The sequence below is a fragment of the Pararge aegeria genome, chromosome Z (assembly GCF_905163445.1).
Source record: "Pararge aegeria chromosome Z, ilParAegt1.1, whole genome shotgun sequence".
Taxonomy (NCBI): domain Eukaryota; kingdom Metazoa; phylum Arthropoda; class Insecta; order Lepidoptera; family Nymphalidae; genus Pararge; species Pararge aegeria.
Genome location: NC_053208.1, coordinates 6,468,832 through 6,487,389, shown reverse-complemented (window position 1 = coordinate 6,487,389; position 18,558 = coordinate 6,468,832). Strand labels below are relative to the sequence as shown.

General features: G+C 37.3%; 1 protein-coding gene across 1 annotated transcript; it reads left to right on the top strand.

The window, feature by feature from the left end:
• The first annotated feature begins 12,424 nt into the window (after nucleotides 1–12,424).
• LOC120636484 lies at nucleotides 12,425–18,087 on the top strand. Its single transcript, XM_039907984.1, has 3 exons — nucleotides 12,425–12,514; nucleotides 15,376–15,428; nucleotides 16,037–18,087. The coding sequence occupies exons 1-3, from the start codon at nucleotides 12,497–12,499 to the stop codon at nucleotides 18,051–18,053; spliced, it is 2,088 nt and encodes a 695-aa protein (XP_039763918.1). The 5' UTR covers nucleotides 12,425–12,496; the 3' UTR covers nucleotides 18,054–18,087.
• Nucleotides 18,088–18,558: the final 471 nt, after the last annotated feature.

Genomic DNA, 18,558 nt, shown 5'->3' with positions numbered 1-18,558 from the left:
ACTATAAGTATTTATTTAATATACATTCAGAAAAATATTCATCACTCATCTTAGTACCCATATCACAAACTAAACTTATTTTGGGGTAAGATGACGATGTGTGTATTGTCGTAGTATATGTATCTATTATCTATTGAGAAGAAGAAGGAATAAATTCCAGACTAATAATGTGTTACTGTGAAGTCGCCATTCCAGCACCTTGACCAACGTCCGTCGGTTCTCCGAGCTATATGCCCTGCCCATGGCCACTTCGCGACTCGCTGAGCTATGTTTGTAACTCTAGTTCTTCTACGTAAGTATTTGCAGTGTAGGAATTTCTTACACACCCCTCTGCTGGTTTTCGGCCTCCTTTCTCATGGGATAGAGGGTTTCAAAGCATACACCCACCACCTTGCTCCAATGCTGAATAGTGGGCTCTAACGATTATCATTACATTTGTCGGTCACAATAACAGGGAATAGAGCGAGTGACGAATTTAAAAGCAATCCGAGGCGCAATGGTGAACCTAACTACGAACAGTTAATGAGAAATATTTAACCGAAAATCCAATATTGTTAATTTTTACCCAGCTTCGAAATTAAACCAAGGACTTCGTGATCCATGTTCAAACACGTTAACGACTTAACCAAAGAACAATGCGTAAAAAAAAAGAAAAAATGTAGAGTAATTTAATTACTTATTGTATACATAAAATTATATAGTAAGTAATTAAATTACACTTCACTGAGCACTAAAAAACAAATTACATGAGTATCGGAACAATTAAAAACGAATAACGAACAATTAGATAATTCTAATTTTTTTGAAGCCTTATTTAACTGACTTGCATCATTCGTTAGTAAACGTGTACGATTCAAAATTATCATTCAACCGAATTTAACCTAATACTACGTACTGGAGATAAAATACGATATTATTGGGTGCGTTATTTATTTTATAACTTACAAGTTATAAAATAGGCGACCTGGTTGTATAATTAGTTTAAATATTGTAATATTGTTTCTTTAAAATATAAATATAACCTAAAAAAACTATTTAAAACTAAATAAAATCTGAAACGTCCTCGAAACCACCGCAGCGAGGCACAGTACCTAAGATGCTGGCAGCATTGCCCCTTTGGATGGCCAAACTAATTCGTTGGCCCGCTCTAGGATCACCGGTAGACTCGATAACCCTTTTCGATAATTCTTTGAAAAGGGCTCTTATTATATAAAAAAGTTCTAACTACATTAGATATAATGTTTTTCCATCCGGTATAAACTAGATAAAATAATGATTTTTGCGCGCGACTTCGTCTACGTAAACTTCGAATTCAAGAGAAATAAAAACTTGATAAGTACGTACAGCTGTATAAATATGGTAAAATTTGCTTCTGTTTTAGTAAATAAAGTGTGGAAGCTGATTATAGTATTTAATTATTAAGGGTGCAGGCATCGGCTAGGAAAGCGTTTTCGTATGATATTTTTTGGTTTTATTAGAAACATAAAATTCTGTAGAATACACTTTCGTTCATTCTTTACTGAGGTATCCAATTCAACCTGTCATATTGCTTAACATTATATATTTGTCTTGTTTATTTTGCGATTGAATCGGAGAGAGTATATTTTGATCATCATAAACCTATAGTTCGCGTAGATGTCATGACAGCTACGACCATGCTACGAAAAATTTTAACTATTGTTATCGGACACAAGGGTCGGAAATGTTTTTAATGGCGTCGAAGGATTGTCACCGGAGCGTGATAGGCGCTGGCTGTGGAGAAAGATAATAGTTGCTAGTTGCATGGGTAATAAAACGGCTCGGAAATAGGAACAATTACCTCGCTTGCGGTCTCGTAACATTTTAATAGCGGGACCATTTCGTGTGGGAACCGAGAGCTTTTAGTTACAAAAGGATGTCTGTAATTGCTAGTATGGAAGAGAGGTAAGAGGGAGTAAATAGTTTATATAATAAGCAGTGATAGCCTAGTGGGTCACAATTTGACCTCACTCTCTTTCGGGGGCACCGAGTTCGATTCCCGGCACGCATTATTTATTATAATAATAATAATTAAAACTAATTACACAAAAATTTTGAAATAATTAATTCCAAATTGCCAATGCCTGCCACTTAAACCCAGGGCGCCAGGGAAGTTTTCATGTTTTACTTTACCGTATTAGCAAGTGAAATTTTAATTGAAACGCACATAACTCCATAAAGTCGCGTACCAGCAATCAAACGGCAAGCGGCGGGTATGGAAGCGGCAGTCTACCACTTCCATAAACGTAACGCACCGCCGAATCAGTGTCGTAACTTAAGATAGCGGCCAACGTCATTAGCCATCATCTAAGAGTTGGTGAAACGTTTTAATTATCTACGAACGTGATCGATGTCTATGCATCACTCAAAACATAAGGCGTTTCCTAGGTTTAGTGAAAACGGGCATAAGACTATTTGAATAAAGAAAGTTTTAACTTTATCCTTTAACTTTTGCGTAACATTACACTTTTCAATTCGCGCATGATAGGCTTCAAATTGTTTAGAATATTGAATTAATAAATACTTCCGAAATCATCAGCGGCGCAACATAAACGCAAAACGGAAATATTGTATAACGATACAATGTTGAGGCGTTATGACATCGGTTTACTAGTTTACTAGTTAAAGGCTCGAGTTACGATTTGCTATTTATTTCTTCAATCGATAAAAAGTAAGGCAGCGACTTTTAAGATCATTGCTCGTTTGGAATCCTTGATGTCTTATGTACGCCTGACATAAAATAATGTATGTAGTATAATATTGAATGTACCGGCGTACGTGACATAATATATTAAAATAAAATAATGTATGTAGTATAATATTGAATGTACCGGCGTACGTGACATAATATATTAAAATAAAATAATGTATGTAGTATAATATTGAATGTACCGGCGTACGTGACATAATATATTAAAATAAAATAATGTATGTAGTATAATATTGAATGTACCGGCGTACGTGACATAATATATTAAAATAAAATAATGTATGTAGTATAATATTGAATGTACCGGCGTACGTGACATAATATATTAAAATAAAATAATGTATGTAGTATAATATTGAATGTACCGGCGTACGTGACATAATATATTAAAATAAAATAAAATTTCCCGTTGTTGCCATCTTTCTGTACCTCTGTCTCTTTGTCTATCCAAGAAAGATTAACTTAAAAACGATCTGCTTAAATGTTGAATTTAAAATCGTGAAATTTCATCATCACATCAACCTATTACTCGTCCCACAATGAGAAGGGGTTAAGGTCCACCACGCTGGCCCACTGCGGATTGGTAGACTACACACACCTTTGAAAACATTATAAGGAACTCTCAGGCATGCAGGTTTACTCACGATGTTTTCCTTCACCGTTGATTAGATTTAGAGGATTTGGATTGCTGGGATTCAAACTCGACCCCCGAAAGTGAAGTCGAGCTTCTACCCAATGTGCTTTCACCGCTTCAATGGTAAAGATTAGTGACATACAAATATGTTGAGTTGTATTTAAGGAACTCAGTATAATAACTGTACAACATTCAGAAATGATAATATTTTTAAATGCTGGCCTCCTCTCTCATCGTTTTCGAGCATAAACGCACCACGCTGCTTCAATGCAATGGCGGGCTTTATCGACTAATATCACATATTAGTTAGGCGAAATTTAAAGATGTTAAGATAATGACAGTTTTTAGCCAATACATATTTGAAAATTTAATATATGTTCACAAAAACATATCTAAACTTAAGAGAAAATGTGACTGCAATAATTTGAACATTAGAAGCAAAAATAAACTTGCAGTGCAATATACTAGACTACATAAAATAAGTAATTCATTTAAAGGAAATTGTATACAATTTTACAATAAATTACCAGTTGATATATTGGAGATGCCTCTGAAAAAGTTCAAAGTTTGTATTAAACGTAAGCGTATAGAAAAGTCCTATTATAGTATTAAGGACTACGTCAACGATAAAAATGCTTGGGTGTAAATTATTGATCTAACCAGGTTGCTTCTTTAATTACTTTTTAAAGGACAATGTGAGATGGTCATAACAGAAAAAAAAATAACAACCGGCTAAGTTTGTTGTGTGCTTCCAAACGCGCCCCGGTCTAAGAGACCGGGACGCGTTTGGAGCCCTCGTAGCTTTAGTTTTAAGTTGACGAATTTATTTATCGCCATCAACTCACTCCTATGTCATATTTTACATGTAATGTATGCATCAAAAGTGCCATCTATGTGCCTATTTGAATAAAGAAATATTTGACTTTGACTTTGAAGCAATTGACATATTCCTAAATCTGAACCGGTACCAACATTTTCTCAACAAAAAAACTGACTGGAAACTAAATCCAACTCCTGCATTCTAAGCTTATAAGTTGATAACCATGTTTAATAGATACTTTTGATAACATAATTGAAAATTGAAAAGCTTAGATATTTACTGAGTTTGTCACTTACGCGTAAGTCATTAGAATTTGTTGGAATGTTGAAATGTAATATATGCTACAGCGGAAGAGCCCGACTTCAATGCTAATTCAGTCAGTGTCGATTACTGACAGTGTCACGCATCATTTTAAGTTTTGCGTTCCGTATCTTAAATTTTCCCACAAATGTAGTTTGATTACCGTTTGACCAGAAAATAAATAGTTTTAGTTATGAATTGGTGGCAGCCCTAAATATTCACACTCACGTTTCCAGTGTGTCCGTAATCTGGCTAGTTAAATGTGTATGTGTGGCGGACGCTAGGTATGATTCCACGTACGCGTATTTCCCGCTTTTTTGTCTATCTGTCTGTGTGTCTGAACTCGATAAACTCAAGAACTTCCGGACAGATTTTATTTTTTATTTATTTGTTTTCTATAAATTTGCTGTAATATGAATTGCTGGAGGTATCAAAAAAATTCGAATGTCGTAAGAACTGGCGCAAGGCGTGATAATTTTTGGTGATACATAATAAATAGTTAAAACATTAACGCAATATACGCCTCGCGGACTTTTTGTCGGTAATGCTTAGTACGATGAATATGTAGTATGTACAAACTACATATTAATCGTACTCATCATTACCGACAAAACGTCCCCGAGGCTTATATTGCGTTAAAGTTTCAACTATTACCATTAAGAGACAATAAGCGCTTAAAATACACTTATTTTACATCTATTAAAGTAATGCATGAATGAATATGGAACACGGGATCTCTCATTTATAATATCACAGCGCTCACCACGGCGACAGACAGATTGTTAAAAACTTGATATCATCGTCATTATCTAAAACTTTAGGGTCTCCCATCGGACAGATGGCCGTATATCCATTTTTTATTAGCTGGGCCGAACGAATGGCTCAGACAGGTATCGGGCAGTAGCGATGCCGGTACAAACAAGCCAGCGTGTACAATACCGGGCAAATCGTTGTATAGCAAGATACATAAAAGCCGCAGCCCCTTGTACCCAGCACCCCCGTGATTCCCGTAACTGGTATCAGTCGTAACAATGAAGGTGAAGGGTTTTTGTAAAGTAAAATTGTATTAATACAAAAGACTTATGTCGTTAAAAAGGAGGTGTAAACCCTTCAAGGTTGCCGGATGTATACAAAATTTATAGTGATAATCGCTTATTCGGTTCACTATTTTATAAATAATGATTAAATGGAGCAATAACGCCATGATGCTATGCGTGTCGGTTTCCTTTGTAACATATTGTTTATTGCTATTATTACGTGATTGTTATTCAGGGTTGTCTAAGTGTTAAGCAAATATTTGTTTAATTTATTCGAGTTTGACATTAATATTCTCGAAATGGTTCCACGAGAAACGAGATCGACTTCATCATGTCGACCAAACGGCATGTATTCAATGATGTCTCTGTGATCAACAGGGTTAAAACCGGAAGTGATCACCGTATGGTAAGAGGCACATTGAGTATAAACGTTCAACTTGAAAGAGTCAGACTGGTGATGTCTACACTCCGGCCTACTCGTGCCCATATTCAAAACCCCGAGAGCTTTTCAACTAGAACTACAGAACCGGTTCGGTTGCCTAGCAGATTGCGACACTGTGGACGATTTGAACAACAGGCTGGTGGAAACTGTCCAAACAGTCGGGTCCAAATTCTACAAGACCCACCGTAGAAACAAGGCCAATAGGTTCTCAACCAATACACTCAAGCTTATGACGGAGAGGCAAGAGATGAGACTACAGTCTACAGCAGACGCGTCCGCTTACCGGCGGATTAATAGGCAGATCTCTAAATCACAGACTCGTGATATGCGGCACTTCAATACAGAGCGTATTAAAAATGCCATCGAGCAAAACAGAGGCTCTAAAGTGTTCGCTAGAGATCTGTCTATCGGTCAGAGCCAGTAGATGCGACTGAAGACCAATAATGGTAGTCTTGTCTCTTCCAAACCTGAGATCTTGGGTGAGGTTGAGAACTTTTATAGACAGTTGTACACCACAGTACAGACGCCTGTTGAAGATTTGGCTAAGGATCCTAGAGCCAAATTAACTCGACACTATACCGAAGATATCCCAGACGTCAGCCTATACGAGATTAGTGTAGCAGCTTAAAAATGGCAAGGCAATGGCAGCACAAGCAGCTTAAAAATGGCAAGGCGCCGGATTATGACGGAATAACGGCAGAACTCCTGAAGGCAGGTGGAAAACCGATACTGAAAGTCCTTCAGCGATTGTTTGATTCCGTTATTCACCAAGGCACAACGCCAGAGGCATGGCACAGGAGTGTGGTGGTTCTGTTCTTCAAAAAAGGTGATAATACCTTGTTGACGAATTACAAACCCATCTCGCTGATGAGTCATGTCTACAAGCTGTTTTCGAGAGTCATTACGAATCGTCTCGCTCGTAGGTTTGATGACTTCCAGCCTCCCGAACAAGCCGGTTTCCGTAAGGGCTTTAGTACCATAGACCACATTCATACGCTGCGGCAGGTTATACAGAAGACTGAAGAGTATAACCGGCCACTTTGCTTAGCGTTTGTGGACTAGGAAAAAGCCTTTGATTCGGTGGAAACTTGGGCTGTGTTTAGGTCACTGCAGAGATGCCGAATTGACTACCGGTATATACAAGTGTTGCAGTGTTTGTACAAAAACGCCACTATGTCAGTTCGTATACAGGATCAGAATACGAGACCAATCCAATTGCAGCGAGGCGTGCGACAGGGAGATGTTATCTCCCCGAAACTATTTACCGCTGCGTTGGAGGACGTCTTTAAGCTTCTGGATCGGAACGGACTTGGCATCAACATTAACGGCGAGTACATCACTCAACTTCGGTTTGCCGACGATGTAGTCATAATGGCAGAGACTCTGGGAGACCTAAATACGATGCTCAATGGCCTCAGCAGAGCTTCTCAACAGGTTGGCCTACGACGAAGATTATGTCTAATGCTCATGTTCCGCTTCAGCCAGTAATCGTTGAGAACACTGCACTCGAAATTGTTGACGAATACGTATACCTAGGACACACGATCCAGTTAGGTAGGTCCAATTTCGAGAAGGAGGTGAACCTCCGAATCCAACTCGGATGGGCAGCGTTCGGGAAACTTCGTGCCATCTTTTCGTCAAAAATCCCTCAGTGCCTGAAGACGAAAGTCTTCGAACAGTGCGTGTTGCCAGTGATGACCTATGGCTCCGAAACATGGTCGTTATCTGTGGGCCTTATAAGAAGGCTTAGAGTCCCTCAGCGGGCGATGGAGAGAGCTATGCTCGGAGTATCTCTACGCGATCGAATCAGAAATGTGGAGATTCGTAGAAGAACCAAAGTTACCGACATAGCTCAACGAGTCGCGAAGCTTAAGTGGCAATGGGCCGGGCACATAGTTCGTAGAAAGGATGGACGTTGGGGTCCCAAGGTGCTGGAATGGCAGCCCCGTACTGGTAAGCGCAGCGTTGGTCGACCCCCAACGAGGTGGACAGACGACATTAAGCGCGTCGCAGGTAGCCGTTGGATCCAAGCGGCTCAGAATCGTGGAACTTGGAACTCCCTACAAAAGACCTATGTCCAGCAGTGGACGTCTATCGGTTGATGTGATGTGATGATGTGATGATTCTCGAAATGGATGCATAACTACCTATCCATTTAATAAAGGTTATAATAAATAACAACACTTTTTATAATGATTTTGATATTTTCTAAAAAAAAATAGTTTTTGATCATACCAAAAAAGCAACTGTTTGCTAGAAGAATTTTTACCATTTGATGCTATGTTCTATGTTCACCAATAGACAATCGTATGATTATTTCGATAATTACTTTTTTGTTTTACACCAAAAAAAAATTAGACATAAGCTAAAGAACTACCAGTTTCGTGAAGGTCGAATCTCACTCTATCTGAACTGTATTTTCAGTGCAATATTTGTCAAGGACGTGAATACCGTGTAGAGGGAGTAAACCGTTCTTTAAAAACCGGAAACCATTTTCTTCCCGATTCCTTCAAATGTAGGTACATATTGACTCCCACGACGATAGCCAGAGAGATGCAATTACAAATCCTACTAGTTCTGAAATTATAATACGTGTTTGAATCTAATATTAATGACTCCACATTTCAAAAGGACCTGAAATGTTGGTTTAATTGAAACCAAGGTTATTCCTATTCACAATTTTTTATGTCTTGGGTCGTTAAATAAGAAAGTTATCCATCCATAATAAAAAAAACACAGACAAGTCATACAAGAATACAAAAATCAATTTATTGAGATACAGCGTGATAGTGTTATCTCATAATCTCTCGAGACATGCGAAGCCAACTATGAAGGTTTTTGTGGTACCACCCATACACCTGTATATTTTAAATGACGAAGTGGCAAGTGGCAGCCCTACGTGTCAATGCGGATGCAGTGGATCGCGTGCGCACGCGATGCGTATGAGCTTCTCTTTAGTGATCGCATTCATCTTTCTCGTCTACCCTAATCGCCACTCGCCACTTGAACGTACCTATAACTGTTTATCTAATTAAACACGAATTAGACGTTGTTTGTGATCCGTGGAATTAATATTGTTACACAGATAGGAAACAGGAAACTATGTTGCACCTAAAATATTTATAGACAAATATGTAAAAAATAGACAAATATGTAAAAAATAAATAATGAATTGCGATGTATGTATTTACGCGGTGATAGCTTGGTCCTCTCTTTCGGGGAGACAGAGATCGGTCCGCTGCAAGCACCACTAACTTTTCAGGGTTACGGGTGTGCGTACGTTTTTAATTTGTGCAATTAAACATCACTTGCTTTAACGCTGATGGAAAACATCGTGAGGATTCCTGCACGCCTGAAAGTTCTCTATAATGTTCTCAAGATCGTATGAAGTCTACCAACCCATACCTAACCTAACCCTAAGAAGATGATGAAAAAAAATAAGAAAGGTAACTTTAAAAAAACCTTCCCTCCGCTGGGTCAAGCCTCTCCCAAGCTAAATCTTGAAATGTTGGTAGATCTCACAGACGCATATTTAGAATTTTGTTTTCAAAAGTTGTTCTTCATGAAAGCAAGTAGGTAAGTATACAAAGAGTTTTATGAAAGTTACTCACTCCAAATAATCAGGATACATTGGGTTAAAAACTGGCCTGGCGACTTCAGACTTGGGACATGCGGTCTTGAGATGCGCTGAAATATTTATTACATGTTTAATTGTTATACTCTCCAATAATTGGTCATGAAGTTAGATATATATATGTAAAATAAAATATTCATCATCATCATCATCATCACTTCAACCGACTGAAGTCCTTTGCTGGACATAGGTCTTGTAGGGATTCCAAAAACCTAGTGTTGCCCAAATTCAGTCTTGGTCTTGCAGTCTTGGTCTTGTTCTTGCGTTTTTGCAAGACCAAGACCAAGAACAAGACCGCGTATTTTTAGCAAGACCAAGACCAAGACTGACCGTGCAAGACTTGAGCAAGAACAAGACATAGCCTGCAAGACTCTTGCGTCTTGCAGCTAGGACTTAGCGCTATTTCACGGAGTAGTTAGGTGTAACAGTTCGGTGTATAGGTAGGTAGGCACGCTTAGGAATTCTATGAGACGCAAAAAACTATATCAAAGAATATGAAAAACTGGACCTATGCGCATTACGACTAATACCATAAACATAGCGAATAAAAAAATATCTATTAAAATCAAACTGAGTGCATGCATAGTTATGTTTTAACCATCGGCACTTTGATAATGCGGCATCAAAGGTTTTGTACTTACTTCTTAAAGAAATTTGCCGCTTTTCGGAAGTACATGGTTATGATACACGCGCCGGCGGCTTCTTTTGAAATCTAAAACAATCGTTGCCGCCGCGCCGAAATCATAACATTTGACACTATTCATGCAAAATAATTTCGAATTTTAAGAGTACCTACAGGTGTTCCAAAGAATAAATAAGTTTCAGATTGGTGATTTTAGATTGGTGGAGGACGCATGAGACAGAGTATCCGATTTTATCGAAAATGGCCCGTGATTTTCTCTCAATACCTGCAACTTCAGTACCTGCTGAGAGGTTATTTTCTAAAGCATCATTAGTAATTAGAAAACATAGAAATAGGTTAAGTGATGAGTCAGCCAGATGGTTACTTTGTATTAATTCTTGGTCAAAAGAATTGATATAAAGTATCATAACCTAATGATAAAGCTGTTGATTTGTGTTGTATTTTATTTTTTATTCAAATAAATGATAAATCGTAAAACTCTTTTATTAAATTTCTTATAAGTTGAGGGTTCAATCTCTTTCTAGACAGATAAGTATTGTTCTTTAAAATACAGTCAAGTTATTGTAATTAATTTGTTTTTTTACATGTTTTAGCAAATGTAAGCTTATAAATCATAAATGTTTATTAAGAAACAGTTACTTCCATGGAAAACGACATATAGGTCAGTTGATTTTTCGAATTTCTTATCAAATCTTCAGTTATTTATTAATCTGCTTGATCTTTACTATGGCTATGTTAATTCAAGCTCACAATGTTCCAATTCTAATACGTTTTTCTAAGATTTAAAGTAAACTTTAATAAATAGTAATAGACTAATAGGTAATTGCAAGACTTGCAAGACTCTTGCTGCAAGACCAAGACCAAGACCAAGACTGGGAGCGCAAGACCAAGACCAAGACCAAGACCAGGTGTATTGGCGCAAGACCAAGACCAAGACTGGCTAAGTCTCGTCTTGTTCTTGCATTTGGGCAACACTACAAAAACCACGGTACTGAGCCGCTTGTTTCCAGCTGCTCCCAGCGACTCGTTTGTTGTCGTCCGTCCCCAATAAGTTGATGGAGTTGTTTCAACCAACGCTGTGCGGGGTAGCCATTCCAGCACCTTCGAACCCCAACGTCCGTCGGTTCTCCGAGCTATGCGCCCCGCCCATTTCCACTTCAGCTTTGGGACTCGCTTAGGTTCTTGTTCTTCTATGGCTCTCCTCATTCCTGATTTGATTGCGTAGATTCTCCCAACAGTGCTCTCCCCATCACCCGCTAAGTGATTCTGTGCCTTCTTTTGAGGCCCATAGTAAGCGACCGCATTTCGGATCCGTAAGTCATTACTGGCAACACGCATTGTTTGAAGTCTTTGGTCTTCAGGGATTTTGGACGAAAATATGTGTTGAACGCTGCCCATTCGAGTTAGATTCGGCGGTTTACCACTTTCTCAAAATTGGACCTACCTTGCATGCCTGGGATATCTCAAAGGCTTGTAAAATTTACAAATTCGACAGAGTAGTAGATGACTACCTAAGCTCTTCTCTTTAAGAGAGAGGAGACCAGTGCTCTGTGGTGGGCCGGTAATAGCTTGATGCTGACCTCTCTTTCTAATTTATAAGAATGAACAATACAGTCTGTCTTAGTTTTAATTTATAAGAATGAACAATACAGTCTGGGTAGTTCCAAATGAAACGCCTCTGAAATTGTTTCAGGACAACCTTCCGGGGATGAAAAGCTACCTTTCAACCCCTTGAGGTTTATAGGCTTTTACAGGGAATAAAAGTTAGAATTATGAGTACTATATTATTATAATTACGGAAGCCACATACACGATTAAGCCTCGCCTGTAAAATAACTTAGAAAAGTCTGTCTTTTAGAAAAAGCCCTTCAATTTGACAGGACTGTACCACCGGTTTGGAATGCATATTTAATATTTCGGCATTGAAGCCGGCAACTCATTTGTTGTTTATTTTATAACTTGCTACTGATTCATATTACTTATCAGCTAAAGATAAGGTCACAAATACACATGTTCTAAGCAATACATAGTTAGGATAACAAGATTATTTAGAGAAAAAAAATTACGCACACTATTAACTGTATTCTTTCAGGCGTGAAAATGAATGTTATAAATGAACACGCGCACTGCCGCCAATTATCATACGAGCAAGAGGACCTGCGCGGTCGACTATCGAAGACAGTATTACAGAATAAATAAATAAATAATAAATAAACAAAAACGTTTATATTCGGCCCTCGCCGAACGACAGCGGAGCCATGGATTGGTTAAAATTGGTCGGTATCAATGGTGATAATTTTATGTGATAGTGATAAGTGCTCTCGGACTGTTTAGTGTATTGAGTGATTTCATCTCAATTTCGTGATAGTGAAATTGATAAAAAAAAAGTGCGATAATACTTGAACATACATAATTTGTCAAGGATGGGTTAAGTACTCATTAGCAAGTGAAAAAATACAAATCGAAGTTTCTGGGACTTGATGTCCTGAAAACTATTTGGTTTTTTTTTATCTATTTGTACTATCATCCTATCAGCAAATTTGTGCTGGACACAGACAATTCGAGGGACAGTAATAAGAACCTTTAAGGAGAGCCTTTAAAGCTTAAATCGCACGCTGCCCCAATGCAGACCATTTTTAATACTAAACAACTGCAGCTTCAATGAAATCCTTATAAATATGGTGGAAATACTAAAGTAAAAAAAAAATGTACAGTAATTAAATGGCGTAACAAGCATCCATTAATAATATATCTTTTAGTACCAACCTGTGTTGTTATGCTAACATTTTTAACGTTCAGAACGTATTTTTATCCAACTTTTACATTTTTCGAGTCCTTATAGTAAGAAAAAGCGAATATATTAGTTTAAAATCAAGGTAAACCAAATCGGCATACTTATTTATCCACTTTTTTCCATAAAATAAAAACCTTTTTATATTGCATTTGTTAAATTTTTTTCCCAACATCTAAAACTCTAAGTGAAAACCATCAGGTACTTTGTTGTTTATCTATTTAAATCTCGTAGACAGCCATCTTTTCATCCATTTGTTTTCCTTTTTGTCAATTAGCAAGTATCATCGTGTAACTGACGCCTAAATAATAAAGTCACCGGTCTAAGGTATAACTGTAAATTTTCTCAAAAATCAAATTAACTGAAATAATTTTCGTAAACTTATTTTCACTGTCGTCTTGAATAATTGTTGTCTGAAAATGGAAAATAAATTCAAAGGTTAGCTTACTAGGTTATGTATATGAGTATTAGTGCTGCACTCATTAAATATGCCGAAATTCCGATCAAAATCATACTAAATAGCGAAAGCCTAGTACAGATTAGCAGTCCTTGAAAAGTCTGAATAGCAAAGTTTTCAGGAAGTAAAATCACTCTTTCGTAATTAATGCAAAAAGAGCATAATCTGTTTGATTAAGTTCATTAATCATTAAGTTAATTGAATTCATTTCTTACCAATATTGATGGGTATCCTATGAATATCAGTAAGTAATTATTAAAATATATACCCCATTTGTATCAATGATGTGGAAAAATAGTAAGAATTGCCTCATTTGTTACTTGAGTTTATAGGATAAGTGCCTTCCCTTCTTAACTGAGCAATAGCTATCAAACTAGGCATTCTATATTTCAAACGGATATACGCAGGCACCTACATACAAGGAGATTCAATTTGAAGTGAGAATTAATGCCGAATGGACCATACGCAATCATTCATTGTAGGAAATTATCAAAACAAAATTATTCTGCACAAGTATTTAATTAAGTATTTAATTAAATTCTAAGGCATAAATAATATTAGCAGATCGTCCAATCTTAAAAATTCAAAATTCAAATTGTTTTTTATTCATGTAGACCTTATTACAGGCACTTATGAAGTGTCCATACATTTAACATGTTACACTACTGTTAATGATAGCTGCATTCGTTAACTTAAAACTAAATCTTCCAAAAGGGTTCCAAACGCGCCCTGGTCTAAGAAGAGCCCACAAAAAACTTAGCCAGGTTTTTTTTTTATCACAATCTCAGTCTAGTTAATGTTGAGCTATGAAGTTAGAGCAATTCATACCCAAGCTTTTATATCATACATGTAATCCTTAATATTATAATAGGATTTTTCTTATATAGCCCTTGCTAAACCACGTGTATATGGATACATGCGAAAGTGTGTCTTTTTGTGCGTTACCAACTGTCGTCTAAACTACTGCACTGATGAAAAATTTGGCACACAAATAACGTAGGTACATGTGACGGGACACACATAAACGGAGAAACAATACGTTCTATACCGGATAAACAAGATTTCTTCCAGGTCATTCAAAAATAAACCAAAACGGTTTATCACCGCCTTTGCCGGTATTTATGTAGAAGCCGAAGCCGAATAAAGAATCCTTCTTCCGCAAAAAAAAAAAAACGCAGTATTAAAAAAAACTGAAGACAATATTAAAGTTCAACAGGTATATTTCACTGGTTGAGAAAAGGTACTAATTAATATTGTGCCTGTCAAAATTGTACGTCAGTTAAACTAAATCATCTACATTGCTCTCAAAATGCTACCAGGCAAACATACCCATGGTTTATTCCTAAATGGTTTGCCATTTAGGAATAAGCAGTATTATCTTTATTTGTGATTTTTAAGAAATATTACAAAATACTAGCTGTAATCCGCATAGTAGTCGGCAAATGTTTCGGGATTTTAAGAATCGGGAGTTCAATATTTTATATACGAGTAGAAAAAATATTTGGTTTTGGTGTGAATCTAACAGAAGTTATTTATAAAATCGGTAAAGTTTGCCTGTCCTTTTCCCGTGTTCAGAATGCCATTCTTACAAATGTGCCCAATTTCATAAAAATCAATTCAGTGGTTCAGCCAAACATCGGTAACAAACAATCAAATAAAAGGTACTCACGCATTTATAATACTAATATGAAAACAAAAAAATATGAGTAAGCCTCCATCCTTGCAGTAGGGACGTCCTATCGTAAATATTGTTTCATCAAATTATTCCTATTCGCATTACCTATATCTTAGAAGAAATTTGAAACAGAATATTTACTTGTATTACATGTGATGTCCATGGATGAATGCAAAAATGGTATCAAACTAACAGACATTTTGTCTTTTTACAGTTCACTCTTCTTGTAGCTGTTGTTTTCGCATCAGTACACGCAGAAGGACCCAAGTAAGTCTTCAATTTTTTCTTTTGAAAATATACCTACAGTTATAAAGTTCAGAACAATATTTTATCTTTCATATTGCAAATACTTATGACCTATAACAGAGTAAATCGATCTAATAGGAAAGTATGCGAAATTTTATTGTTAATTTTTTAACTTCCTCTGCTACGCGACTGTTAAAATATGAACATTAACCATTGTGCTGATGCGCTTATTGACTCAAATTATCCTCACTGCCGCCCCTTAATTGACGTGCTAAGTAGGCGCGTAATAATCGATTGCCTTAGAAAGTGGCAATCCTTGTACATCGAATGTAAAAAAATAATGATGCGGAATTTTATTGTGAGTTGTATATCAAGTGTGACGGACGGACAGGGTAGCGACGTCGAGAGGGAAAGCAACACGCGTGCCGTTGACACTAGACGGAACTATTAAAAAACTAGCGAAGCTTGCATGCGAATGATGATGACGCTACTTCGATGAAATCGTGCTTTCCTTATAATAATAATAGTCGACATAAATGATGCAATATTTGTGTTGAATTATTGTCGCTTTGCGTTCAAATGGATCTAAATCAATGCTACCTACCATCACTAATTTTGTTTTGTTACAGGAAAAAGATTCGCATACATCTACCACAGAAAGTGAAGCATATACACCACCATAAGAAGATTTATATCACGAACCACCCTGCATCCTCGCAATATGCACCGGCGTACATGTCGAGCGGCGAGGGGACAGTCGCGGTACCGTCGAATATACTGCCAGCTGTGGCAAATATAGTGCCTTTCAACTCGGTAAATCTCTATGACGAGCAATCACGACTACCTAGCAACTCTCCAGGCTCATCTCAACTATTACCCCTATATCACGCTCGAGGATACTATGGGCCGACACCTAACGAAATAGAAGAAGTAGATTACGACGCTGAACCTGTGGAGTACGGCCCGTCGTTATATCAACCTTCACTGACCCATTCTGGCCATGCTCCAAAGAGATTAAAAATTATTAAATTAAATGAACCGCCTCATAAAAAAGTTGTAAGAAAAGGTAAACCTAAAAGAGTTGTCGTACGTAAACCTCAAAGTCACAGTTCCATCGAAGGAGAACTTCCGGTTACGACTTTTCATGAACAGTTCTATTCAGACGTCGATGGCTCGGGTACAGTAAGAAAAGTAAAGAAACCGCCACGAATCGAAAAAATTGTAGATGGAGATACTGAACATATTCACACCTATAGTGAAGAGCACATACATAAACTATTTTACGACCAAGGAGCAAAAGTAGCAGGCGTTGTAGGGGTTAACCCTTTGACTGGAATGTCATCAATAGCCTCACCACAGCACATAATTCCATTTAAAGGCGGTACGACTTTAGTAGCCTTGCCATCTCATCAATTTGCTGGTCTAGCAGCCGTCGGCGGAGTTGCAAACACAAACAACTTTGAGTATGCCGCGTATAATCCACGTGACGTCACGCATGACCACATATTCCACGACCATGGTGAAATTCCCACCGAACTTGAATTAAATAAAGAGAGTCTGGCCTTGCCTCCAAAAGTTTCATATAATAGTCAAGGTCTTAGAATCAGTGGCACTCAGAAAAAGTATAAAAATAAAAATTCACAGAAAGTTAAGAAACTTGCCAAACCAGTACCTACTGACTTCTCTTACTACGAAAGTATTTATACACCTAATAGTAGACCAAGAAAGATTCCAAGACCTACCGTACCAACGTATGATACTACAGGTGAAGCAGTCTTAGATGATTATCGGCCTATTCCGAATTTTGGATACAAAGAAATTCATAAAAAGCCTCGTAATCAATTACCCTCATACTATGGCAAGTCAAATGATTTCCACTCAGAACAAGCCAGTGTGCCAACCCCTTTTGAGATCTCAAATACAGTTTTACACGAATATAAACCGAAGAGATATCAAGGAGCCGGTTCTTCACCTGAAAGCTTAACAAAGTTCCGAGATCCTTTTGCAAATTTTAAGGATACTTATACTAATAATTTTGAGTACGACACTTACGCATCTTCATCAAACACATATAGATCGGAAGATAAAAATGACTCAGGATATGATCATCACGGGAAGAACGGAAAAAAGAAATCAATTTCAACTCAGAATATAAGCTTTGGAGGACAGGATCAAATAACATGGAACGTGGATCACACGGCAGATGCTGGTAATATAGATGACGATAATGTTCCCACCGCATTAGATATGGATCAATTTGATCAAGATCAAAGCAACTCAGTTCAGAAAGATCCAGCTCAAATCGAGCAATTTTTTTCGTTATTGGCAGGAAGAGATTTAAACGCTGACCAAATAACTATGCCTGATGCATCCAACAATAACTATCAGTACGCCGAAGCACCAACAGCTCCGACCACAGCGCATGCATCTGCTACAACCGTTCCAAACTTTAAAATGGAAAGTACAGAGGCACCTCCCAATGAATCTGCAAGGACCACAGAAGCAAGAAAGAGTCGTAGAAATAATGAAACGGAACCAAAAAACAAAGATCACAATCGAAGTAGATCTTCACAGAACCAGAGTTCTAGTCGATCTCATGAACAAGATAATACAGTAGGGAAACTCAAATATGGTGATAAAATTTGAACTGTCAATAAAGTTTAATAATTAGGACTAGGATATTGTAAATAGAAGTAAACTAAGCTCAGTTCAGCATCAGTGATAATTTAACACTCACTACCTACACTACCGCCGAGATGAAATAATTTATTATTTAAAAATAACGATTTCGACGTTTTAAATATAAATAGACAAATAATTTATCTTGCATTTTATTTAAATTCTTAGGCTTTACGAGAATTACAATAAAATTATATTTTAGTAAATATATTTTATTGCTATTTCATATGTTAATCCAGCAAACTTCAATTTCTTAGAACTATTTTACGATATGTATCTCTTGCACTTAGCAATACTATCAACTAACGGCTTTGGCCGTGGCCAGTTACCACCCTACCGTCAAAGACAAGCCCCCAATTGATTTAGCTTATAACTTTCCGGTACTATGCCGCGTAGAAACCGTTTAGAGGTATGGCTTTAATATACCTGCCATAACATTCCCGCTACCATCTTAGACTGAATCATCTCTTAC